Source organism: Epinephelus fuscoguttatus, linkage group LG3 (assembly GCF_011397635.1).
Source record: "Epinephelus fuscoguttatus linkage group LG3, E.fuscoguttatus.final_Chr_v1".
NCBI lineage: Eukaryota > Metazoa > Chordata > Actinopteri > Perciformes > Serranidae > Epinephelus > Epinephelus fuscoguttatus.
Genome location: NC_064754.1, coordinates 29,013,121 through 29,039,740, shown reverse-complemented (window position 1 = coordinate 29,039,740; position 26,620 = coordinate 29,013,121). Strand labels below are relative to the sequence as shown.

General features: G+C 41.0%; 3 protein-coding genes across 3 annotated transcripts; 2 read left to right on the top strand and 1 right to left on the bottom strand.

Moving 5' to 3' along the window:
• Positions 1-2,842: 2,842 nt before the first annotated feature.
• Positions 2,843-14,229, top strand: LOC125886056 (vascular cell adhesion protein 1-like). The gene is made up of 8 exons (XM_049571987.1): positions 2,843-2,858; positions 7,223-7,542; positions 9,256-9,454; positions 10,031-10,109; positions 12,298-12,436; positions 12,515-12,847; positions 13,030-13,260; positions 13,550-14,229. Exons 2-8 carry the CDS (start codon positions 7,488-7,490, stop codon positions 13,618-13,620), a joined length of 1,107 nt encoding a protein of 368 aa, XP_049427944.1. The 5' UTR covers positions 2,843-2,858; positions 7,223-7,487; the 3' UTR covers positions 13,621-14,229.
• On the top strand, positions 3,376-7,060 carry LOC125886057 (trichohyalin-like). The gene is made up of 5 exons (XM_049571988.1): positions 3,376-5,003; positions 5,249-5,410; positions 6,009-6,224; positions 6,306-6,467; positions 6,522-7,060. The coding sequence occupies exons 1-5, from the start codon at positions 4,699-4,701 to the stop codon at positions 6,604-6,606; spliced, it is 930 nt and encodes a 309-aa protein (XP_049427945.1). The 5' UTR covers positions 3,376-4,698; the 3' UTR covers positions 6,607-7,060.
• Positions 14,230-14,402: 173 nt separating the features above from the next.
• On the bottom strand, positions 14,403-26,159 carry LOC125886055 (ubinuclein-1-like). Its single transcript, XM_049571986.1, has 14 exons — positions 25,774-26,159; positions 25,138-25,230; positions 24,846-24,944; positions 23,410-23,532; positions 23,139-23,230; positions 22,424-23,030; positions 21,211-21,281; positions 19,950-20,079; positions 19,727-19,848; positions 18,410-18,526; positions 18,165-18,308; positions 18,016-18,066; positions 17,269-17,898; positions 14,403-15,362 (listed from the first exon to the last, which is right to left on the bottom strand). The coding sequence occupies exons 1-13, from the start codon at positions 26,002-26,004 to the stop codon at positions 17,295-17,297; spliced, it is 2,484 nt and encodes an 827-aa protein (XP_049427943.1). The 5' UTR covers positions 26,005-26,159; the 3' UTR covers positions 14,403-15,362; positions 17,269-17,294.
• Between the last annotated feature and the right edge of the window lie 461 nt (positions 26,160-26,620).

Genomic DNA, 26,620 nt, shown 5'->3' with positions numbered 1-26,620 from the left:
AATATATGATACAAGAAATTTAGTTTAAATTTCTGAGAATACTGTCTTTCAGTTTTGTAGACAGACCCTTCTCCTGTCCTTGGATTACTTTTTATAGCACCTGAAGCCTAATCAATTCTTTCAGCTTCAAACCTCCTTATGGTCCACAATTGACCTATGGCTAAGTCCCGCCCTCAAACGCGATGAGCCAATCACAGTGCATATAGCCATTCCCATACACTCGGACATTCTCTGCCTGGATGTCCATTGAAATGCATTACAGAAAGTCAGTTTTATGAGCTTTTGAGAGAGGATATTTTGAGAGCTTTTCTGAGATTTGAAGTTTAAAAATGGTCAAACGGTGTGCATGGGGTACATGCAACTCCGACACAAGGTATCCTGAGAGGCTGGGCGACGAGGTGTATTTTTTACCCTTTCCTAAACCACATCTCAACCGAGAAAAGTGTCTCCTTTGGATAAAGTTGTGTGGTAACGTTAGACCACGACATCAACTCAATGTGAATAAGACTAACAATGATGTCTACATCTGTTCTAAGGTAACTCAACATTGTGTTTGAGGCAACATATTGTCACTTTGCTGGAAAGAAATACAAAGTTATCTTTAACATCTCTAGCTAACGTTAGCTAAAGTTAGCCTAACGTTAGCTCCTAGCTGTGTTATTCATCATGTCACCTCGTTTGTTGGGAGTTCATTAGTCTATTTTGTTCTAGTTTTGTACTTTGGTGATCGTACACGATTGTTAGCTGTTGTCCATAGGGCTCTAGTTAAGCTAATGTTAACTTCTGGAGCTTAGCTTCATTAATTTTTCTGTAATAATCGCAGAGATAACAAAGGTTGGCAAACGTTATGCTGAATGATTCAGTGTAAATACTGTAGCACCAAACTAACGGAGAGACACTCTTGGTAAAGATGGTAAAAAGGCCATTATCCTTTTCTCATATTCTGAGCCAAAAACCTTAACTTCAGTGGCACTTTAACTTGTTGTCTTTGATGGCGACGGCAACGAGATGCGGTTCACAAGCGTAACTTACACTGTGACCTGTAAATTTTGGCTTGTAATTTAAGCTTTTCATTGAGCTTCTCAACAATGAAATGATGAATATATCCCCCCAATGCATAGTTTAGGCCCTTTTGGTTACTTCTCAATGACATCTGATCGTTATGTCCCCAAAAATCATCAGTTGCCTCCTGTGAAATGCTCTGTACTGTGACACCTGCCATAGCGCCGGCCACTGAATGTTGATAGTTTGTCCAAGTGAGTGGAGGGGGGCGTGGCTTAGCCATAGGTCAATTGAGGACAGCACAGGCAACCCCCCAGTAATAGTCAGCATGGGTGAAAAATGGTGAAGTGTTGGGGCCGTTGGAGGGCTTATCTAACTGATCAAATACCAGAATCCAAATCAGAATCCGAATCAATCAGAATCAGAATCAGAATCAGAATATGAATATGAATATGAATACGAATCTGTTTTATTGCCTATTGGGTTTTTAAATCCAAGGTATTTGCCTTCGTTTGTGCTCAGTGATACATGATGGCCAACATCTCTGATAATCATACTACGTAAACTGTCAACAACTTTCCCAATACCATCTTCAACATCACCGCCAACATTACCGCGAACATTACCACTGATGATCAGACTACCATCAGTGGTATCAGTACCCCAAATATTACCTCTGACATTACCAGAGACAATCACTCTACGATTACCCCAAACATTACCGCGAACATTACCACTGATAACCAAAACAGATTTACAGCCAACAATAGGGCCAACATTTCCGCGGATATTACCATTAATAATCACTTTACCATTTCTGCCAATAATATCACTGACATCTCCGGCAATATCACCGACAATATTACCACTGATAATCACATCACCGTTTATGACAGCAACACGGCCAATATCATCCTCAACATTTTCGCAAGCATTATTACTGATAACCACGCTACCATCACCGTTAACAGTGTAAACAACATTTCCGAACACATGACCAACGAAATTCATGCTATCAATACTGCCAACATTCCTGCCACCAATACAGCCAGCATTTTTGAGAACATTACCACTGACAGCCATGCTAGCATTACCGGAAACAATACTGCCAACATTTCTGTGAACATTACCACTGACAGCCATGCTAGCATTACCGGTAACAATACTGCCAACATTTCTGTGAACATTACCACTGACAGCCATGCTATCATTACTGCTAACGGTACTGCCTGCATTCCTGCAAACATTACCACTGATATTCATGCTGTCATTAGTGGCATTTGAAGCCCTAGGAGTGATGGCACCAGCTGCTCCATCAGTAGAAATTTTCTGATCAGTAGGAAGTTCCAAAGCAGACGAGGAGGAGGAGGTTACATCTGCACGAGAGACTTTCTCCTGATCTGCTGCTCCCTCTAAGAAAATAAAGATTAGGACACAGACAGTCAGTAAGAGACACAATTTAGCAGCATCTACAAACTCATTGACGAACTGTACCTGCGTATGTTTTCTCTAACTCCTCTGCAGCGCTGTTGTGCTCCATCTTCTTCAGGATCGCAACGGTCAAGCTCACAGCCTTTTCTTCACCGTAGCTGTCTATCATCTTACTCACAGTGTCACGACAGTGTGGGCTCACCAGATGGCACAGGGGAACTCGTTTACAGTTTTTCAAGTTATTGAGAGCAAGATACCACTTGAATCTTTTCAAGTCATGTCTACTCAGGTCCTCCAGAGTCTTCAAGAGCAGTTGTGACACCAGCATCTTTAATCACTGAAGAGGCAGGAGAGGGGGAATTAGTTAGGAGCGAGCTTCAGTTTCACTGTCTCGCAAAACCACGTCTCTAAGAAGTCAACCTTATGTGAGTAAAACAGCTTTGTTTTCAGCTTTGTGATGACACATTTATCAGATAATCCAGTGGGTTTTTAAATGGGTTACTGAGCATTAGAAAGAGCATATTCTCAACCCTTAACGTATGCCGGACCACAGGTATCATGTAAATAGTTAGAAAAAAATCTGAAAAAGTGATATCTGTTTGAACAATAAAATGGAATTAATAAAATATTTCACAAAAACAATACACATTTCAATTAGGCATTTACGGGCACAGTTACTTTTTACACTTGATTTCCCTTTTTTGTCTCTTTTCTAATTTGACCTATTTTTATTGAGTTTGTAAAAACAGTCGTTCTTGCTATTGGCCATTTCAATATCAGTTAATAAAATATCAATGGGATTATTTTTTCATTTGTAAAATATTGTATGAAATCCAGCATTCCATTGAGATATCATTTAAGCGAATGCTCAGTGACTATTTATGACAGATGTGGTCCTCCATATTTAAGGAAGACTTAATATAGTTTTTCAATGAAAATAAATAAATAAAAATCAATTAATTTGGCTGAATTTGAAGATTTGACAGAGATTAAATATTTTACATTTGTCAAGAATTCTTAATGTCAAATATAGAGATAAAAAGAGGCATGTAGATCAACCCAATATCCTACAGGAACACAGCTGTCTCAAGCCTTGATGCCATTCCAGATATCAGGCAGATACATGTCTGGATCTGCTCAACAGTTACCATTAAAATTACTGCAGAATTTATATTTACATCATTGAAAACTTACCTGAAGTTTGTCAGCTCAACTGTCCAAAATGTCTCACGAACGTCCCAAGAATCAAAGAAACCAGACTCTTACTGAAGCGCACCTTAAACCTAATTGATACTCTCAGCTTCAGACTTCCTTATGATCTGACGGGAAGATTGACGACAGCACAGTCAAACCCTGGTAGGAGTCAACATGGGCATAAACCCGTTTAATTGTCAAGTTAGGGTTAAAAATTAACCAACAGAGCAAAGGTGGGCGAGAGAGATTTTATTGCCTTTTCAGATAAACCACAAGTCTTTGTTGATATAGTAAACGACAACAGACGTGATGAAATTAGCATTTAGAGTTGTGCTTGTGCCCACCTGATGGAGTCTAATATTCTCTCTTCAATAGCTCTAACAACTAAAAACAGATGCCGACACTCTCTGTAGAGCTGAGAAAATCAGTTACTGCTAGTGACGTCATTCATGTACACAGAATAGGTAATAAAAATCATACACATCTCCCTCCTCAAAGTGACGAATTATTCTATTTATTACTGACAGGAACAAAAGCTAAAGACAGATGACAAAGGACAAATAAACACCTTAGCTAACAAATAGTAACAATTAATGACAAACAATAAAAGTATGCAAATTTTGTCTTCCTCTTGTTTTTGTACTGTGCCCTCTTCACATAGACTCCTCTCCACCATTTCCCTTATGTCCCTTATTTTTTTGGATGCCAAAAGATCCACCACTGCCTCCTCTATTGCCTTGCAGCACTTCTAATGGCCTTACCCCATGTGAAACATCCAGTCAGATCCAAGGAGTTTCTAACACATCTGTCACTTATGTCAGTCACGCCTCATTAACTGCAGCCGAGAAGTACATGGGTAATTTTCAGGCAACAAAAGCACATGGTTAGGTTCAGGCAACAAAAACACATGGTTAGGTTTAGACAACAAAAGCACATGGTGAGGTTTAGGCAACAAAAGCACATGGTTAGGTTTAGGCAACAACAGCACATGGTTAGTTTCAGGCAACAAAAAGCACATGGTGAGGTTTAGGCAACAACAGCACATGGTTAGTTTCAGGCAACAAAAAGCACATGGTGAGGTTTAGGCAACAACAGCACATGGTGAGTTTCAGGCAACAAAAGCCCATGGTGAGGTTTAGGCAACAAAAACACGTGGTTTGTTTCAGGCAACAAAAGCATGTGGTTAGTTTCAGGCAACAAAAGCACATGGTGAGGTTTAGGCAACAAAAGCACGTGGTTAGTTTCAGGCAACAAAAGCATGTGGTCAGTTTCAGGCAACAAAAGCACATGGTGAGGTTTAGGCAACAAAAGCACGTGGTTAGTTTCAGGCAACAAAAGCATGTGGTCAGTTTCAGGCAACAAAAGCACATGGTGAGGTTTAGGCAACAAAAGCATGTGGTTAGTTTCAGGCAACAAAAAGCACATGGTGAGGTTTAGGCAACAACAGCACATGGTTAGTTTCAGGCAACAAAAAGCACATGGTGAGGTTTAGGCAACAACAGCACATGGTTAGTTTCAGGCAACAAAAGCCCATGGTGAGGTTTAGGCAACAAAAACACGTGGTTTGTTTCAGGCAACAAAAGCATGTGGTTAGTTTCAGGCAACAAAAGCACATGGTGAGGTTTAGGCAACAAAAGCACGTGGTTAGTTTCAGGCAACAAAAGCATGTGGTCAGTTTCAGGCAACAAAAGCACATGGTGAGGTTTAGGCAACAAAAGCACGTGGTTAGTTTCAGGCAACAAAAGCATGTGGTCAGTTTCAGGCAACAAAAGCACATGGTGAGGTTTAGGCAACAAAAGCATGTGGTTAGTTTCAGGCAACAAAAGCACATGGTGAGGTTTAGGCAACAAAAGCACATGGTTAGGTTTAGGCAACAACAGCATATGGTTAGTTTCAGGCAACAAAAAGCACATGGTGAGGTTTAGGCAACAACAGCACATGGTTAGTTTCAGGCAACAAAAAGCACATGGTGAGGTTTAGGCAACAACAGCACATGGTGAGTTTCAGGCAACAAAAGCCCATGGTGAGGTTTAGGCAACAAAAACACGTGGTTTGTTTCAGGCAACAAAAGCATGTGGTTAGTTTCAGGCAACAAAAGCACATGGTGAGGTTTAGGCAACAAAAGCACGTGGTTAGTTTCAGGCAACAAAAGCATGTGGTCAGTTTCAGGCAACAAAAGCACATGGTGAGGTTTAGGCAACAAAAGCATGTGGTTAGTTTCAGGCAACAGAAAGCATGTGGCTTAGTTCTGACAACAACAGCACATGCTAAGGTTTAGGCAAGAAAAGCATGTGGTTAAGTTTGGGCAACAAAAGCACATGGTGAGGTTTAGGCAACAACAGCACATGGTTAGTTTCAGGCAACAAAAAGCACATGGTGAGGTTTAGGCAACAACAGCACATGGTTAGTTTCAGGCAACAAAAGCCCATGGTGAGGTTTAGGCAACAAAAACACGTGGTTTGTTTCAGGCAACAAAAGCATGTGGTTAGTTTCAGGCAACAAAAGCACATGGTGAGGTTTAGGCAACAAAAGCACGTGGTTAGTTTCAGGCAACAAAAGCATGTGGTCAGTTTCAGGCAACAAAAGCACATGGTGAGGTTTAGGCAACAAAAGCACGTGGTTAGTTTCAGGCAACAAAAGCATGTGGTCAGTTTCAGGCAACAAAAGCATATGGTGAGGTTTAGGCAACAAAAGCATGTGGTTAGTTTCAGGCAACAAAAGCACATGGTGAGGTTTAGGCAACAAAAGGACGTGGTTAGTTTTAGGCAAGAAAAGCACATGGTTAGGTTTAGGCAAGAAAAGCACATGGTTTGTTTTAGGCAAGAAAAGCACATGGTTAGGTTTAGGCAAGAAAAGCACATGGTTTGTTTTAGGCAAGAAAAGCACATGGTTAGGTTTAGGCAACAAAAGCACGTGGTTGGGTTTCGGCAAGAAAAGAACCTGGGGTTAGGGTTAGGGTTAACTGACGCAGCCCAGTAGTGTATCATACAACTGGGCAAGGTGGCTTTTGGCATCGTTGCCTGATGACAAATCACTGACACAGGCAATATTCGACTTCGGAAAGAGAATGGGCTGTTCTGAAAACATTTGAGGCAAGAAATTGGAAAATCAGAAAGAGTTAGAGACTCTTCGACTCTGATTAGGGTTAGGAGGGGCATGATTTTGTTAACAGACTATCTGTCTTGTGTACTTCTTTCAGAATATAGTGACTGTTTCAGCAAATATGACAAAAAGTTTTTTTCATAGACGTTATCAACTGTAGCCTTCAGGAGATATATGAAATGGAAAAATATGGACATACATGGTTTAAACTAGACAGCAATGTAGCAATGTGGTGGATGTGAGAAACACTGAAATATCAACAACAGCTCATTGTATTGATCATGCTGGATTTTCTGTGACAACGCATCATCTTTGTGTAAAAACACACACACCCAAACCCACACACCCACACACCCACCCACACACACACACCCACCCACACACACACACACACACACACACACAACACATACTCATTCTTGCCCTCTGTGCAGCAGCACTACACTGCATCATTCTTGACCCTCCCTTCCTTCCTGTCTTGATTTACTAACAGAGAACGCCCATGGTGGGTTTCAGAGGCCAAGCAAAGGAATCGCCTGATCATCAGCTTCAGTGCAGCTTCAGACACACACAAGAAGAACACACATGCTAAAAAAAAAGCATACACACCCACACTCCCATAAAAACCTGATGTACCCAGTGTGTTTTCTCAGAAGTCTCAAGCTGTGCCTCTGCCAGCATCACACAGCCAGTCACTGGTGTTTGAGAGAGACGTCATATCAGCAGCCAATATTTTGATCCAGGGAACCTGATGAAGGATGAGTGCATCTGGACGACCAATCTCACTTCTGCTGTTTTGCCTGTTCGGCTCAGGTGAGTGAAGTGACAACTGAATGCTTGATGTGGAAACAGTCAGATGATACAGACTTGTAATTTAAAAATAGTAAAGCTTTTCTGGGGTTGTGATCTCTCACAGTAAATTATGCTGGAGGATGTACTTGTGACCACTCGTCACAGGTTGTGACTGTTAAAGAGGTGTGAGCAGTCAACCAGTGATCAATAATTACTTCTTTAATTGTGTAATTTTAGACATTTTTCGAAGACTGAAGAGATAAAACTCTTTTTAGGAGAAAAAAAACAGACTCAAGCAAGGAGATTAGCAAAGCCGTGGGATCTGTGAGCAAAGTAGCTTACAGGTATGCTGTAGCATTGGTAGAGCCCTCTCAGGTAAATTTATATTTTTGTAAATAAAACTGACTTCACATGAAAAAGAGCTTTAAAAATTGCTGAGTGGTAAGGTATTTTCTTCTGGAATCATCTGCAATCACCTCGTGATCTCTCAGATTTATTGTAGAAACACTGAGGGGACCTACCTGGGAACCACAGGCAGAAACATAACAAAGGGAAACACAGCACTATGAGGACATTTCATCTGTTATACATGTACAGTATGTGTGTGTCATGATGAATGTGCAAAGTAACTAAGTACACTTACTGTACTTAAGTATGATTTTGAGGTGTTGTACCTGAGCATTTCTATTTTATGTCTAGTTTCCAGAGGGACATATTGTAATTTTTACTACTGTACATTCGTCTGACAGCTATAGTTTCTAGTTACTTTTCATATTCAAAGAAAGTGAAACAAAATATACCATCTCATGAAACTGACTCCATAGCTAACAAATAAAAATTTGACCTCATAAAGTAGATTAAACATTACAGCATTAAAATGCTGCGATGATGCATCAATAATAATAATAATCCAGCATTGCAGTACAAAGTAAACCTCTGAAAGTGTCCATTCTGTACAGTGAGTGATACTGAGGACTGCCTCCATCACTGAACGCTGGTGAAATCATGAACAAGTTGTTTCAACTGCGTTCATCCGTATGATATTCAGCTCTATACACGAGACTGTCATAACCTGCAGTTGTTTTGTTTTACTCATTTTACAGACTGGCATGTGGGAAATGTAACTATAAACTCTGGCAGGGGGGGTATGCTGACACACACACCAGAGAGCTACTGTGAGTGAGATCATCTGATAGGCGACAGAACAACCTCAGGATTCAGTGGAACAATGGTCATAGAAAAGAGGAGCGAGTTCTTTGACTTGGGCAGGGTGTCCTTCCTTCCTCAGAGGAACACATTGGGTGTATTCAGTGTGCTATGAAACAATGGTTCACAACAGATCAGCTAAAAAGAGTATTATTTCACGAGATGGCAAAATTCAATTGACCCCTGTCTGTATTATGTAAAGACAGGGGAAATGACTCATGGGTTCATTTGGCTTACAGCACCAACACAAACAAATGAAGAGATACAGCATTTCTTTTCTGTGATTGGAATTGACACTGCAGATATGCAAGCATAATACAATTGTGAATTCTTGTATTTTAGGGTTTATTCTGTATTCAGTGTTTATACTTTAAGATAAGAGAGAATTGTTATGACATGTTATGTGTTTTTCTTTTTTTTTTTCTTTTTGATTGGGAGGGAGCCCTCAGGATATGTTTATTAATACGTCGACAAATTCAAGTGATTTATTGTGTCTTTCCTACCCTCTGACCACCCCTGTGACCTCAGCTACCTCATCCCCTGTTTCCATTTACACACCTGCTCCACCTCTTCCATCACAAATTTCACCTCCCTCTCCCTCTCAAACAATCCTCCCATCTCATCAGTCTCCTTCTCTCAGTACCCCACCCTTCATCAGCAACTCTGGTGAGTCAACAGAGGAAGTCCACTGCCCCTTGACGATGTCACCCTCCACTCTGGTGGTCAGGTATGTCAAAAATAGCTGGTGGTTATTTTTCGGGTGGTGCGGTGGCTCAGTGATTAAAGGGTCTGCTCAGTCAAATTCCAAATAACATTTCCTCATGTGTCTTTCCTTTTCTTCATTTCAAAAGAATCTTTGGAGTGGAGATTGACCCTCGTGTACAGACATGAGATACAGTGTTTGCACCAAAGTGCTCTTGTGTATTGAGTAACACTGGGCAAAGGGTGATTTAAACATGCCACTCTGAGAGCACTGGACTGTCGATTGATAAGCTTAGGTATCTGGTTCACCTTTTCCCGCTGTCCCTTTATACCAACCAGCTTCTACTCTGACAGTAATCTGCACTTGTTTAGCAGCTGATGCCTTTAAATTATCAAAGGAAAAGGAGGGAAGTCGTACAGTGCAGAAGAATGAGAGGAATTTTACCAATTTATGTGCAGATGCAGGCACTAAAAGTCAAGTAAACACACACAAAAAGGCCTTCCCTCTTCGTTTCTGTGTGACATGTTTGAGAAGCATACTTCTTTGATGTTTCTGTGCCAATGACTGACAACTAATAGTGTGTAAACTCTCCTGTCACAGGTATGAAGATCCAGTTTCAGCGAACTGCTCTGTATCGACGATTCAGCAATTTTCCGCTCTTGGTTGGGAAGTCTCACTGGTAGGGGAATACTGTCTAATATATAGCTTGAACACCCTGTTATCATAACTTGAGACTCCCTTATCTCCCCTACCTATCAGTGTCCCACTTGGGAACAAGACTCTAAGATACTTTAACTCCTCCACATTTGTTGCAGCAACTCACTCCTAATGGGAGCAATCTGCTGTTGTTTAGCAGAGTGCAATGACTTCAGACTTAGAGGTGTTGACTCTGAACTGCACCACTTCAGACCGACCCAAACTGTTCCAATGCAAACTGGGCGGTAATGGCTTAATGAAGCCAGCAGAGCTGCAACCTGCAACCTCTCAGCTGCACCTTGAGTTCTGTCTATGAGTGTCACAAACAGAATCAGAGAGAAGCCCAACCCCACAGAGGATGTGCTGGACTTTTTGTTCAGACACAGCGTTCCTTCTAGTTATACAAGGACAGAATGGCACATAAAAACAGCCACTGCACCCCATGTTTCTGTGACATTTCCCATGAGACATCCAGGGTGGCATGGTTGTAAGCCTTCTCCACAAAGCATATGTAGGCTGCAGGATTCCTAAATGTGTAAAGAACTGGTCCACTGTTCCACAACCAGAATGAAATCTGCATCATTCCTCCTGAATTTAAGGCCCCTTTGACACATGCACTGCAAACCTGAAATTATCTGGACATTACCCAGGAGAGCTGCATGTCAGAACCCAACTGTCCAAATCATTTGGATCAGGTACTAAACAGACTTTATCTTGCCAGCTCTCTAGTATGAAGTTTGTGTAGTGTCTGACTATGCCCATGGGTGAATCAAGCAGGTAATTGTCCAGAGAATTCACAGTGAGCTAGTGGTTGTGTTGATGACATTTGATTAACATCCCAAGGTGGAGAAAAAGGGTAATTTCTAACTGGAGAGATGGCAAGATTCTGCGACTTCTATTGGTAAGGCCCGGAGCCAAAATCGTCGACAGCTTAAAGAAATGGCAAGAGACCATGTTTAAGAACAAATTACAAAACCACCACCTCTGTCTGCCAGCCCACAAAAACTGTCACTGTCAGAAATGTTTATTCCATTGTCCAACAATATCCACACTCTAAGTCAGAAGGTCTCCTGCCCTGCTGAGAACAGGCTGGAGGAGAACTTGCCTTCCTGGATTGTTTGCCAGAATCTCTTTCAGGATTTTGCTTTCATGCTCACAGATGGTGCAGTCTGTCTGGCCTCCTGATACCTCAGTGCTACTTAAGAAGTCTCCTGGGCTGGCCAAGCTCAAAATAATCCCTTCTCCAGCTAAAAGGTGCCCAACAAGTTGATGTAATTAGTTACCTCTAAAATGGAGGCTTTGATTGTGGCCATGGTCCAGGACTCTGCAAGGGTACAGAAAAAAGGTCCGCTGGAGGCAGAAGGATGTGGACAGGGACCTCAGCCAGATGTTTCTAGTTCACTCTCACTATATGTTTTGATTTACAGAGACTTTGTGGCGGCCTCCCCGTCACTGATCCAACGCACCACCACATGGTGATCAGCTGACAGTTCCTCTCTTCACCAAAGTGTTCTAGACCCTATGGTGCAGATTTTAGGAATAACCTGGTCTGTTGTAGACAATTAATGACTAACACAGAAGTCCAATAAAAGTGCAGCATTCAAACTCAGTTCAGGCAGACTGTTTCTCACAGTCATGCCCTTCAGGTTTTCCCATCATTGTCCATGACCATTTAAATGCGTTACTGGGACAGCAGTAAATCAGTCCATGGGGAGTTGGCTTGGGAACCGGAAGGTTGGCGGTTTAAGTCCCCGCAGGGACCAAGTACGACGTGTGGACTGGTAGCTGGAGAGGTGCCGATTCACCTCCTAGGCACTCCTGAGGTGCCCTTAAGCAAGGCACAGAACCCCTAACTGCTTGGGGCATTGTGCTGTGGCGACCCATCGTTCGTGCATCTCTCCACATTGGATGCATGCGTGTTAAATGTACAAAACTGCAGCAAAACTATGTAGTATGAAGGTGGTGTGCTCTTCTAGACCACACCCAGAGACTCCAAGAAGGCTCGATACTCTGAACACAAACTTGGCACATAGGCACGGACAGTGTCAACAAAAACGGAACATTATAAGCTTCACAAATTTAGGATTTACTGCAGGATTACTGTTAGTGATATGTATATGATAATATTGTATTAATCTTAATTTGTGATCTGTGACCTTTTGTAACTCTAGGAACCTCCTGATGTCACTATGGATCGTTTTCTGGTCTGGAGTGTGGACAGGATGACGGAGTGGAGCATCAAGCCTCAGTGCTATGCATTGTCTGAACTGGGAGGGCAGTGCCACATTGATCTCCCTCTAACAGTCTACAGTGAGTTCATATTTCTGTCTGTCTGACATGTTAGAACATCTTTTTCTGTGTGGTTTATCCAACTATCTGTCTCCACAGAGCCTCCAGACAATGTGTCCATCAGCTTTGATAATCACACTGGGCCAATGTTGGAGGGTCACCAGTACACTCTGCAGTGTACAGTGGAGGAAGTCGCTCCTATTGAAAACCTCACTGTGACTTTTTATAAAGGACAAACAGCACTAGGTCAACTTCATTCTGAAAACATCACAGAGAAGAAACCAGTGAATGAGACATTCACTTTAGACATCACCCCCAGTAAAGAAGATGATGGAGCCCAGTACTGGTGTGAAGCAAAGCTGGAACTGGGACCTGAAGGACCACAGCCCCCTCCAGTGGTGATGTCACAAAGTATCACTGCCAGTGTTCTCTGTGAGTGAAACTGCTAACATTTTTAGTATGTTTAAGGTGTATAGTTTTTACCAGTAAGAATTTTTATTTACAACCTCTCTACCTCTCTCTTGAGTGTCTTAACATCTTTCCTGATTAAAAAAAACATGTACACCTCGTGTTTTTTCCTCCTCTTCCTCACTCTGACTTCTCTTTCCTCTCAGTTGGTCCACAGCTGGTTTGTGCTACAAAGCTGCAGGTGAGAGAGGGAGAGAGCCTCAGCTGTGAGGTGAAAGGAAACCCCCAACCGTTGGTCACCTGGTTCAGAGATGGGCAGGTGGTTGCCCTGCCCACTAACTCAAGCAGACAACATGCTGGCAAATACATAGTCTCTGCACAAGGACCACTGGGACATACAAACTTTACAGTGGAGGTAGAGGTCCTTCCCAACAGTGGTAGGTTTATGTTTTTGGCATTATTATAAAACGAATGTCATTGCATTTCCGCACTGAATTTCAAACAAATAGAAATCAGTCCAACCATGAGACCTGCAAACCACAGACTTTTTATATGAGGAGTTCTAATTAAAAATGTTTAAACCTGTCATCCTTTCCAAATTTCTGAGAAATATTGCTCTGTTCTTTCATTACAGCAAAAACAAACAAACAAACAAACAAAAAAAAACCAACTGAGGTAAAAGGAATCCTGTATTGGTGGATTTAATTTGTCTCTTTCTCTTCCTAGGAACTACAAACAGCTGTAATAGACATTTCCTGTTGGCCATCTTACTTATTCAGATGATCAGCTGGCTGTAAAACCTACTCAAAGAACCCAACACGATGCGTGTTTCTTCTTCCCATGCTGTCTGGATGAACGGCTCCTGCTGGGCTTTGTCAGGAGAAAAAACTTGTTTTGTCTCTCTTTTGTTTAAATTGATCACTTTCGCGTTAGTGTCTGATTGTACAGCGTCAGCACTCCAAAAAACAGGGGGGTCTCACTCGCAGCAAATATGGCTCTCTCTTAGAGAGCTTCTGCCCAGGTACATTTTCTTACAGTGTGTTATTAAGCTGGTCTGTGTAATATGCAAAAAAAGCTAACTTTCATATCTTCAAGACTGAAAGCTGCTCTAGAAATAAATTCATAGTCTTGTAAATTGTAATAATCAACAGCGATATAGGTCTGTGACTGTGGTTTGCTTTCTCCCATGCCTGTTTCTTTACAGAGGATGTTTATGAACTGTCTTAACTCTTTGCCAATAAGTGTTTCGAGGTCCATCTTGTGTACATGTGCTCATCCGTCTGTAATATGAAGAGCTACCAAAGTGTGGTGTCTACACTTTTAACATTGCAAAGCACCGGGTCTTCTTTCACTGAGGTTACAGCCGGTCTGCTGCGCATTAAAATGCTGAACTATCTTGTATCCAACAGCAGTACTGTATTGCTTTAGATTTGAACTGCCTTGCTCATTCAGTAACAAAGTATGGTCAAAATGAAAGTAAATGCAGGTCAATCACTGATGTGAGGCCAAACCAGGCGACAACCTGAAAAATAAAGCCAACACACATGTGCCAAAACTGCAGTTCATCGAAAGGACACTTGAAGATCTTAAAGCTGGCTCCAGATGTGTCAATCCAAACAGACCCCCATGTTAAAATGCCCAACTTTACAACATCAATTAACATGATTACAGCCTGGTATACAAAAATGGCTCTGGTCTCTACAGCTAATTTTACTGCTCAGGGGGAGAGCTTTTATATAACTCATCTGTTTACATTTGGCTTAAAATGACACATAATTAAGGGTGCAGTCTCTTTAAGGGACAGGCTGCTTGAGGTGTCATCAGTCTGAGTCAGACTACCCCTCACTCCTTCACAGCTCTACCCTCTCGTTCAAATACGGTCACTTCTGGCCCCAAAAAAACCAAGATGGCAACGGCAGAAATGCCAAACTTGAGGCTTCAAAACAGCACTCCACAAACCAATGGTTGATATCATGGTAGCTATAGCCATTATTTTATGCAGTCTATGTGCTGAACAGAGTGGCAAACAATTTGATTATATAAAGATGTTAAATACTGGTAACAACTGTGACTGGAACTTCAGTTCTGCTGGCTCAAGGTCACACCAAAACCAAAACACATCCCTGATACAGAAAATGCTTCAGTAGTAGAGAATAATAGGTGGACAAACATGGCAGTCACAAAGCCTTTAAGCGTTTTGTTTGAAAAGGCAGTCAAGCCACCATGACTGTGCACTGCTGTGGTTAAATGTGAAAAACACATTTTTAAAAATGAATCCCCTGAGTGTAGTAGCTCAAAACTAAAACTCAAGACTTGGAATTGCTTCAGTTACTGTACCTTGTGTTCGCATAATTACACTTTAAAAACAAATGACTACACAACATGTAAGCACTTTATTATTTATTAATCCAAACTAAATCATTCACATTTTAAACAAAGCCTTTCAAATACAAGTCAGTTAAAGGGTCATCTTCACAGGTGACTCTCTGAGTAGATTCCCATCATGTGTCCAGTCCATCTGCAGGGAGACTGCTCCCATCTAGAAAGAAAAGACAGAAGACTTATTTTCTATTGACTTTACAATGTGTCACTGAACGTTAAACATGTGTTACCGGCACTTAGGTAAATTGTAAATTATCAAAATCTACAAGGTATTTTGCAGCATTTCATTTATAGTAGGCAGACATCAGGTCACCAAATGTTGACTATTTTTTTGACAGCTAAATAATAAAATGTGAAACTATAAACATGTTCAAAGCCTGCGTCGTCCTTAGGCAAAAAATTGTATGCTTCACTATGTGTGTTGGTTGTTGCATTGTCTCATCTTAAAAAGGGACTATTGGTGTAGCTGCTCTTCAGATGCATGCTTCTATTAGGCCGACACAACTGCTGAGTAATATTAGAAATAGAAGTCTGACCAAAAAAATAAATAAATAGTTATTTAAGATCCACTGATTAGCTTTTTCCTGAGCTTTCAACTAATCTCATGGTCTGTTATCAGATGTAGCTGGAAAGCTACTAAATCATCTGGCTCACAGGATGTAGACTGTGGGTATAAGCCTATAATCAACTGCTGAGATAAACGTCAACACTAGGGCAGATCCAAATGCTTCGGAGCTTTGATTGTTGCCGCAGCAACTGTCAGTTTTCAAAAAAAATTTTAATATATGTATGCATTACCCCAAAAATCGCCAATAATTAAGAAATACTTTTAGTTATTGTCAGACATGAACATTTAAACTTACTTACTCTCATTGACTATCAGTCGTTAGCAGTCCAGCACTACAAAAAAAAGGGACAATATGACCCTATGCCAGACTTACAGATATGCTAGCAAGATATAAAAAAAAATAATAAAAAAAAAACCCATCAAGCTATTGAATAGTTAGTTCATAAATTTGCGAAGATGACCCCCAAAAGTCAAACGCCAGATACTCCAAAGGAAACTGGTATGCCACAAATCCACAAGCTTGGCAATCACTGGAAAACTGCAATTAAAAGCTCAGCCATCTTGCAAATTATTCTTTTCTAGCTATCATGGCTAATGTGCCACCTGTGTGGTAACAAAGTTGCTGATTGTCACGTTATTTTAGATGCATCGGCTGATGTCCTCATCTCTCATCTACCCCCTCTGTCCCCCATGTGTTGATTAGTCATGAATATATCTCAAGCTTCAGTTCCCAAAAACTGCTATTTGGGACAGCCCTCGGCAACACGCTTCTTGTACGTTACCATTTTCAAAATCCCTGTTGCTACATGAAAATAGTCTCATGTAGCCAGACTCATTTCTACACCTTGTTTTAGCGCTGTGCATGAAACAATAACACCCTCCAAGCTAGCAGCCTACATGCTAAAATGTCTTTTTAATGTTTCATGTGGCATTTTCTTTTGCAGGGATTTAATATTTCCATGGCAGGGCTCACCAAGCCATGTGCAAATGTTCCACCAAAACAAGTTCCCTTCCATCAACACTATTTTGCAAGGGCACTATCACTGCATGTTGGGCTTAGCATCACCCAAAACGATTGTGTTTGGTTTAAAGAAACACAAACAAACAATCTAGAGATTTTTTTTTTTTTTTTTTTTAACCTTACTGTGGTATTATGACGGATTCAGCCAGGGCTTTCTCTGGTGCTGGCGCAGTGTGAGATGGGTCTGGCTTTGTGAGACTAGTAAGTGAGTTTGTGGAATTTGAAAGACGAGGGCCTTTTACAGACAAGAAGGGTCTGACAAAACAGCTATTAGATGCATAATGGGAAATGTAGGTTATTGGTTGATCCACAGTAGAGACTAAAAGTCAGGATATCTGCTGCTTTTATTTTGAAGGATTCATTTTATAATCTGTTCAACAGTAAATCACCCATTTTAAACGTTCTCCCAAAATCAAGAGTAAATAACTGTTAGGTCAGCCAACGTTTTAACAACTGAAAATAAATAAAACTTACTCTTTGTAAATCTGCATTTAGAGCTGTCACTGTATAATAACGTCATCATCATCGTCAGAGATGATTTGCACATGATCATCCACGTGTCTGGGAAAATCTTGAGCCTGCAGCAGCTGGGGCAAAACATGACACACCCCACTCAGTGGGAAACCGACTGGGCTGGACTGAGGAGGTGGAGGAGGAAGAGGGGGACTTTTGGTGTCCATCCCAAAGCTCCAGCGCTGAACTGAACGTTTGTATTTTGCAACAGCTGCTGCTAGGAGCTCCTCGGAAACTGAGAGAGGTTGCTCTTGAGCCAGTGCTTGATCAGCAAGGAGATCCAGGAGGGAGTGAGTCGGAGTGGACCTGGTGACCAGAGGTTTGTCTGCTCCTGCAGGTGTAAAGGAACCAGCATCCGCTGCCGCCCCTTCTCCTGTTTTACCATCCACTTTTTTCAAGACAGCAGCTTCCTTTTTCTCAGTACCAAGTGACACAGAATTGGAAATATTTGAGCTCACGATAAAGACATCATCTGCTTCTTGGGGGAGTCCTTTCAGTGGCAGAGACCCCAGGGGAACAGTGCAGCCATCTGATGAAGCTGGAGGGTCAACGATAGATGACTGCTTCTTCTCAGGCCTGGCCCTCTTTACTCTGAGAACATGTGAGACATCAAGTTAATTTGTATTTAGACATGCCTTGATCAAAGAAGAAAAAAATAAACTTTTGATCAAATCTGTTACGGGGAGCTCAGTTCTTCGTTGTACTCACGGTAATGACGTAAACGGGCTCAACATTTTCCTGCTCTCCCTTATCAGCACCCTGAAACAACAAATGATAAGAAAGAGCATGTCTGCATACACAATCTGGTAAATAATACTTTTAGAAGTACAAAACTCATTTGCACCAGTGTCACAAACCTAGACTGCATCCACCCTTTTGGCCAAAGAGGTTTGACCTCATTCTCCAATAAGGTCTTCAGGTGCTCCTCCACCTCCTGGCTCCCTTTCCTTTCCTTTTTATATCTCTCCATTTTCACCTGTAACACCTGACACAAACTCTCCCTGCACAAGAGAATATTTGTACACTTAGTAAAAATGGAAGAATAAATAAAAGCAGGTTAACTAACATTTCAAATAATCAAGCGATCTTAGTTACATCTGACCTGATCTCGTCATTCCATTGGAACAACTTCTTTGGGCCTCCTCTTTTCCCAGCTTTCTCCTCCACATTGTCCTCTGGGCCAGCATTCACCTTCTCTTTGCCGTCTTTCTCCTCCTCCCTGGCATGGGCAGAAGCAGAGATCAAGATGAGAGGGAGAAAGATACAGACAGGTGACAAATTTAAAAAGGAAAAAGTGAAATAAATGAGGAAGGAGGGTTCACTGAATGGTTTGATGAGAATGAAAATGATGTACCATTAAACTTCAATTAAAAGCCTAGTCCCAAGTAAACGCCTAATCCCTTTTATTAACCTGGTGTGGCTACACATTTTGACAAATAAAGGCCTGTCTCAATTAGAGGCCTGGTCTGGTTACCAAGCAGTTCATTCTTTTTATAGAAGTTATTTGGATATATAAAACCAGATTGTTCACTACCCACTTGAGCTAATATTAGTTAGCTGTTTAGTTTGTGCATAAATGTTTAAACGTTTGTCAGTATGGAGATGCTACACATTGTTAGCTCAATTAGATTCTGTGTGATTCAACTGTTCAATTCATTTTATTAAAACCAAAAGCACCAAAAAATAATGCATACAGATTTGGTAAACGAGATGAAAAAAAAAAAAAGGTGGTGACTGCGTACCTCTGAAGCTGTCAAAGTCAAATTGTGTGTCCTTGATTGACCTGTAAGTTATTCATAATCCTTTAGTCTGCAAGGGTCCACCAATCAAAAGACTCAAAAGGGTTGTTCATAAGCATTAATCTAAGTTGTGAGCACTGTTTAACAGGATAAAGTGATGTTGTATCGATGTGCAGGGTGCTGTAAAAGAATGTCATAAAGCGCTCTCTCTCGGAGCTAGATCGAATGAATGATTCATTATTTGGTTGTATTTCCCAATCTTTGCTGAGCAGCATTTTTGTGTGAAAGGTACTAAAGGCCTCTTCCATATTGACACCTGTCCCAGATATAGGCCTGTGGAGTTCAGTGATTTTAGCAAATAATAACCCAGGCTAATAACTTCTAATCATTCGCTACTGTCATCTAGATCTCAGTCCAAATGAACACCTGTAGGAGATTTTGGACTGACTTGTTAGACTCTCCATCACAATCATCAAAAAGCCAAATGAGGAAATCTCTTAGGAAGAGTGGTTGTTCTGAGGATTCTCCGGTGGATTCCAGTCCATGTGTTTTTAGCCACCTCAATTCAAGTTAGCATTTTTTTATATCTTTAATGTCATGTCAATCAACAGAAAAGAATAGGCTTACGCATTTTGATCAAGTTACACTATGATTATGAAAGAATATGCTGATGAACTTACTTTAAAGTCTTGGCTTGATCGTATGCTTGGCAGTTTTCATGGAAACGTGCAATCTGTTCGGGCATAGCTTTACCGATGGCCTCCTTGAGTTTCTGCATGGGATCCCCCACATTAGGGGCTTCCTGTTTGTCAGCGTCAAATTCAACAAGTGAGTTGCATGCAAATGTATAACTTGAACAACCCATATGACCTGTGATCAACTCAAACGTTAAAACACCCTCACCATGTGTGTGAGTAACAGTTTCTTCACGCGTTTGAGGAGTGTGTCTCTGCTGCAGGGCAGGAAAGACGACAGGTGTGTGTACACCTTGGAGCGCACCTGGCCACTCTGTTCCCGACACTGCAACTCAACACTGGATTAAGACACAGTCAGAGCGCTGAACTACACACTTAAAAACTAGGTTCAATATCACAACGGACAACGAAAGACAGAACACGTTGCTTCGTGATTTAAAGTCAGATTGTACAACAAATATGGTCAGATTTGTGTGTGACAAGTTCAGTAGCTGAGAAAAGGTTGTCCAGATATAACAGGACTCCTGACTGCTTGTGAAAGTGACCTTAAGAAAGACAGTGAACACCAAAACTGCTCCTAATGACCAGTGAGCACCTGGGTAATGTTACAGGCACTATACATGCAGTCCATTTACAATGAGGACTCATTTTCATGATTGTGGAGAATCCCCATCGGTCTGCAAAAAATATATGGCGGGCTACCATAGAGTGTGCACACATCATCTGCAAGTGGTATTTGAAGTTTGTCTACCAACTGAGCCTCACACCAGACTGACCCAATGACTGCATGTAAAGAGGCACGATGCATCTCCACTTCCTTCAACTATACAAAACTGAAGCCAAAATATCCCAAATACAGCTGCTGCCATCTTGCACTGGTGACATAATTTGGAGCCAGAGTCTGTACAGTAGCAACCCCCAGTATCGAGTTGCCACGCATCCACCCATATAACACCAGACAAGTCTAGAAAAAGTTACGAAAAATCTCCCTAAAACTCATCTCTGCAATATTTGAAGGAAGTAATCTGCTCAAAATTCATCAAAATCGCTCATCGTACACAAACTTCCTGCAGTTATTGCTATTTGGGCTCATTGTACAATATCAGTTGTTCTGTGCTGCTATTGCTAATACATTGAATACAATATGAAATATCCATGATATATCTCACTTAGTCAGGGGTCGTCAGTTTTTATGTCCCTGTTTTATTTCAGAATCCACACAGAGCGATTTGTTGAGAAACACTGAACGTAAATGTTACTCTTTGTTTAAAAGAAAACTCCACAGGGTACCTGGTTTCAAGAAAACGACCCAACTCAGAACAGCATGTGCTTTCTCACAAGTGCAATCTACAACATTCAAGAAGTTGCCTGCTCATTTTGCAGCTCCTCAGAGTTTAAAAGAAGTGCTTCCAGCATATAATGTCCAATGCAACAAAACTCTGCTTTGTCTGTGTTGTTGGATAACTCACTCCAGCAGGATTGAATTGATTTCTGGAGTGAAGAACTTGAGTTTCGACTCTCCCTCTGAGGTCTTGGCAACCTGAAAACAAACAAAGAGAAAAAAAAAAAAAAAAAATCGGCCATCAACAATCTTTGCAATTCACAAGTTCTCAAAGCTGCAGCTGGTAACTAACTTGGTAACTTTTTACAGGAGACAGATAAGGTTTGTTTGACATGAGCCATGGCTGCGCAGAATTGTTCGCCACCGATCACCTCACAATGCACGCCGGTTAGATTTGTGTCCGACTTAATCTTGACTTCCTCTGAGATCACGCAGAAGTGGACAACAATAATCTCAGGAGATCGAGGCTGCTGTACAGTTTTCAGAGCCAGGTGCTGTAGTTCTCTACAGTGAGCGATGGGATACGCGTTGCTCTCACCTGATACGTTTTCATTTTTGTAGAACTGGAGAGATTTTGATTTTATTTGTGTGATTTGAGGGTTTATTCTGTTAACGGAATAGATGTTGTGTGCCTGATGGTTAGTTATCAGAGAGACTAAGTACATTCATAGCACAGATCATAAACTATACATCATCTATTCTATATTTACATTGGACTGTTTTAACTACTGAAGTATGTGGCAACACAAAAAGACTTCTGATTAGAGTAATGCGAGGATTTGATCAGATTGTTAATAAACAGCAGCAAACTGATGTGATGCTGGTTTACGTGAGAATTCATGTAAAATGGAGGTTGAGCCATGAACAGAAATTACAGATTGCGTGTAAAGCATTTTAATAGGCTACTCTGTCATAACTAAAACAATTGGAGGCTGCAGACAAACGGATACACGGCTCAGATAACATTTTAATAAATCGGATTGGATCTGACAGGATGGGAGTGTGTGTGACTTCCTGTGCAGACTGAGGTCTGCTGGAAACTGTCAGAAAACTGTTTGACTTGATGGTGTTTATAGTCAGCACCTCCCTGTAATTTTCAGCTAAACATGGACTTAAATGTTTCTGAAAACATTTGAGGTGAGAAATAAGCAACGCAGTAACAGAAGCTTGGTTTGTATTTGATCAGCGCTGCCTAGTTTGACTGCAGTTAAAGTGATTGTCAGCTCTGATTGGTTGTTTTGGATGTTGTGACAGTTTCAGGAAATATGACAAAAAGTTAACTGTGGCTTTAATCTGTCAACACATGGACACAGTGACATCTTAATAAAATTTTATCTTACCACCATGAGTTTCCGAATACTGTCCTCCAGTTGTGGGGGAAGTCCCTCTGGCAGCAGGACACACTGGTGAGGTGAGGTAGAACTGGTTTGTGACAGGAGCTGGATTGGCTCTGATTGAGGCCTGAGCTGCAAGTTAGTCTTTGCATTTGGAGGCTGGACTGGAGGAGCATCAGACTGGGTCAGACTGGGACTGATCTGGGCCGGATCATCTGTTTTGGGTCTGAAAAGCTCTGCTGCAGGTTGAGGAACCATCTTTGGTGATGAAGTCCCTTCACTGACGTCTAATAAAGAGTCTAAGTCGATATCAAAATCCACTGTGTTGGCTGCTTGGATAAGAGCGTGGTCATTGGTTGATCCAATTAAACTGAGGAGAGGGTCAGTCAGTCCTGTACCTCCACCGCCAGCTGCATCCGCCGGGCACAGAGGGATTGTGACTCCGCCCATGATAGCAGCTGGCTTCTGATTGGCTTTCTCCATCTTCTGTCGCTCCTTCTCCTTCTCTCTTTGAAACTTTTTCAACATGCTGGTGACACTTAATGTGCCAACTGCCTTTTTCTTCTTTGTCTTCTTCATCACCTCATCTTCAGGTCCAATTTCAGGCACAGTGCTACAAGATAAACATGTCATGCTTATGAGAGAATTATTCTGAGAATTTTATTCACTCAAATGAGAAATGCTCTAAACAAAAAGGTAAAATTTCTTTGGTCAGACTCACCTTGACTTAGGATCCACACTGCTCATCATCTCTTCACCTTCTCTGCAGCGCTTCTTTTTTGTCTTATCCTGTCTGCCATTGACTTTACGTTTCTATAAAAAAAAAAAAAAAAAAAGAGAAGGTGTTTAAGACTGTGGTTCAAAGAACAGTTTTAACATTCAATCGCATACAAAACAGGATTGAAAAATGTCTTCTTAGCTTGAAACATACTCCCGGAGATAACAAAAACATCATAGCAATGCTTTGCATGTTTCTTAGATGCACAACTTACTTTTGAGGGCTCCTCTGTTGTGAGGTCCTCGGTCTCAGAAGCCTGGCGGAACTGCAGCACGCCCGAATTTATATAGAACCCACCAAATTTGGTTGTGATGGAGGCCGGCACAAATTCATCATACTACAGAGACCAGCCAGAAACAGTATTGTAACTTGATTAAAATAGATTTTATCAATAAGAGAAATATTGGCGATAAGCCAGAAGAAAATGTTGAAGTGATGGGCCTCGAAATGTCAGTGTGGACCAAAGTGAGCGGGCCTTGCAAAGACTCACTGAGGGGATATCTGGTCAGTGTTGAGTAATGTCAGTGTATCGTGAATAAAAACTGTATCTTTCTGCAACACAACAGAGGCCTGTACCACCAAGCCTGTTCAACTTAACCAGAATCCCTTTATTATCTGGCGTGACTAACCCTAACAATGGCCGTCTAGATAATCGGTACTACAAAGCTGGTTATCGACTAGTTCAGTCAACTCTGGGTTTTCCTATCCAGCCAAGAGCGAGTTCATGTTAAAGAGGCGGGTGTGCTAATTACGAGTGACACCATCAAAACCATGAATGAAGCTACAACATATGAGATGAAAATGTCTGCTACTACGAGACAAAATTATGTCAGTAGCGTGGGATATAACTGACACTAGAAATATTGATAATATCATCCAAAAATTCAACGTCAGCCAAGACTCAAATTACATGTAGGTATCACTAAGCTATATTATGTGACATTAGTATAGAGTATTTTTTGCTATTTAGTTGGATGATGATGAATATGTCACATGAAACACTTCAAGGTAATGCCAGACTGTTTCTAGTCCTAAGATAAAGGATGGAAGTGTAGCCTAGTTAATGACTGATGAGGTCTATCTGACAGAATGTTGCATTTATAATAACTGTAGTTAATTAACAGTGTGTGGATTATTTTTCTTATAAATTATTATCTTTTTTTTCCCCAAGTTCTCGTCACACAGATGTCTCATGTTATTCTGAGCTACAGTGATGGAATCAGAGTATAAAAATCGCAACACTATCACTGCGGACTAAAATAAACTTTGCATAAGTTAAAATCCTGCTAAAATTACATGTTTAGTGTTGTAAACTCTCTCTCTGTTTAGAGGCAGAGGCTCCTCTTTTTTTTACCTGACCCTCCGGACTATTGTCCGTGGATGCCTCTTTCTTCAGTGATCTTACTGGTCAGAGGTCAAGGTGTTGACAGGTTGTGATCCAATACGCTGCTCAGGAGTAGGTTAGCTGTTCAACATAACTTACCACCGTGATTTATCCTAGTAAAAAGAGAACCAGATTCATAGTACTGAAAACCCAGAGTTAACCTTGAAGTTACCTTGCTAACTCCAAATCCTGCTTCGTAGTACAGGCCTCAGATCTTCCAAGATGCTGATATAAGAACTAGCTTATGTTACTTGACACTGACTCACAGCCTCAGAGTTGTCAATGAAAGAATCCTCTTCATCATAACCGTATCCAATATCAATCAAGTCCTGAATGCGGTCCTTCTTTTTCTTGGGTTTGTCACCCTGCAACAAGAGGATGCAAAATACTGATGTGCCATTTGCCATCTGAAAATGTCAGTTTAAAAAAAGAAAAATCTAGTACAACTCGACTGATTTTACAATTCTAAAATGGAGTAAACTGGTCTTCATTTACCTAAAGAATTCTTGTCAGACTTACCAATAATTCAGTTTTGAGAAAAAAAAAAAACCTACTCACATATTTTTCCTCCAACTTCCTTGAAATAGCAGCGACCTCATCGTGTTCTCGCTTTTCTTCCTCTTCAAATCTGCTCAGTGGGACTTGAGTGTCCTAAAGTCACACATTTAGCTCACTGTTAGCATGCACTATGCAGTGTGCAGCAAACAGCAGCATGGCCAGGCTGTCAGTTTGTCATAGGACCTCCATGCATACCCATTATTGACTCAGAACCTTCAGTAATTCTGATATCAGTAGATTGATTGTTGCTGGTTTTTTTAACAAAAAAGTAGTGATTACAATATGATTCTCAGCATTTTAATGCATTAAAATAAAACTGTTGATGTGAAAAAATATATTTCACACAAAAAATTCAATCTGAATAGAATTATGAAGTAGTGAAACACCTGACAAGATTAGCTAAAATCACCATTTCTTTATTTTAAAAAAAGGTTTGGTTAAATAAAAGAGGTAAACCCAGTCAGATTATTGATGTGACATGTGTATAAGGAGAAAACCAAGTGTGTCTTTGCATTTTTAAAGTTGTAAGCAGCAGGTGTTTGCTAAATTATACTTAAAAATTACTTTCTAAAAAAAAATGGGAAGATAGTATTTTAAGTTGTTTTTTTTCCCAGTATAAGTCAGGGAAAATCTCACCTTGTTTTCAACCAGCTGGCTGTAGCTGAACTCCGGAAAGCTCCTCTCATCCGGCTCAAACAATGTGAGCACCAGCCGGACCGTGTTGGTGTCAGCGGGCCGGTCTGACCCGTTTTCTTTCCCCTGTTCAAAATCTGACGGAGACTTTTGGGTGTAGGCCGGCCTGACAGAGGATGGAGGTACGTTACAGGGCAACGTGGTCAACTGAACTCTCCGAGATTCAGCCATCATAACTGACAACTCAAACGGTGTGTCTCTGACAAAGGTATGAAGGACTTCATTAAGTAGAAATACACACAGGTGTGCCGTAGGGAGCTTACGTCACAGCTGCCCCACCTGACAGTAACAAAACCCGACCAAAACCTCACTAATTAAACATATAAAACTCGTCGTTACTTGTCGTTTGTGAAATCCGTATAAAAATTGTTGTAGAAAAATAGAAAAAAATCTTTTTTAATCGGAATTTTAATCTTGGAGCAGCAACTTCCGGGAGTTTCGGCTGGTTGCCTGGCAACTGCTCAGAGAGCCAGAGTAGAAGTTAACATTGCGCAAAGCCAGGCAATAACTTTTAGCAGCTTTCATAGGCTATGTAGCGGATATGTTTTACACGACGTTGAGCTTAATGTGTGGTGATGTTTAGGCCTAAAACTCACATAGTTAAGATTAATTAAACACTATTTTAGTTTAAAGTAGGCCTACCAATTTGACTCCACAGCCACTGCTGAAAGTGTGCTGATGTTTTGCTAAAAAAAAAACCCACAGAGTTTAATTATGTGTTGGTCTTGAACAGTATGGTTACTACTTTAATGTTGAAGCTGGTAAAGGTGGAGCTAGTTACTTACTGATA

Excerpts from the sequence above, each read along its gene's own strand:
- LOC125886055 (XM_049571986.1), bottom strand. The coding sequence starts at position 26,004 with ATGATGGCTGAATCTCGGAGAGTTCAGTTGACCACGTTGCCCTGTAAC. Across the intron at positions 18,527-19,726 it reads GATCAAGCCAAGACTTTAAA|GGAGGAGGAGAAAGACGGCA; the intron begins GTAAGTTCATCA and ends TGCCCATGCCAG. Across the intron at positions 17,899-18,015 it reads AGCCCGTTTACGTCATTACC|AGTAAAGAGGGCCAGGCCTG; the intron begins GTGAGTACAACG and ends ACATGTTCTCAG.
- LOC125886057 (XM_049571988.1), top strand. The coding sequence starts at position 4,699 with ATGGTGAGGTTTAGGCAACAACAGCACATGGTGAGTTTCAGGCAACAA. Across the intron at positions 5,004-5,248 it reads CAACAAAAGCACATGGTGAG|GTTTAGGCAACAAAAGCACG; the intron begins GTTTAGGCAACA and ends GCACATGGTGAG. Across the intron at positions 6,468-6,521 it reads CAAGAAAAGCACATGGTTAG|GTTTAGGCAACAAAAGCACG; the intron begins GTTTAGGCAAGA and ends GCACATGGTTAG.
- LOC125886056 (XM_049571987.1), top strand. The coding sequence starts at position 7,488 with ATGAGTGCATCTGGACGACCAATCTCACTTCTGCTGTTTTGCCTGTTC. Across the intron at positions 12,848-13,029 it reads TATCACTGCCAGTGTTCTCT|TTGGTCCACAGCTGGTTTGT; the intron begins GTGAGTGAAACT and ends CTTTCCTCTCAG. Across the intron at positions 13,261-13,549 it reads AGAGGTCCTTCCCAACAGTG|GAACTACAAACAGCTGTAAT; the intron begins GTAGGTTTATGT and ends TTCTCTTCCTAG.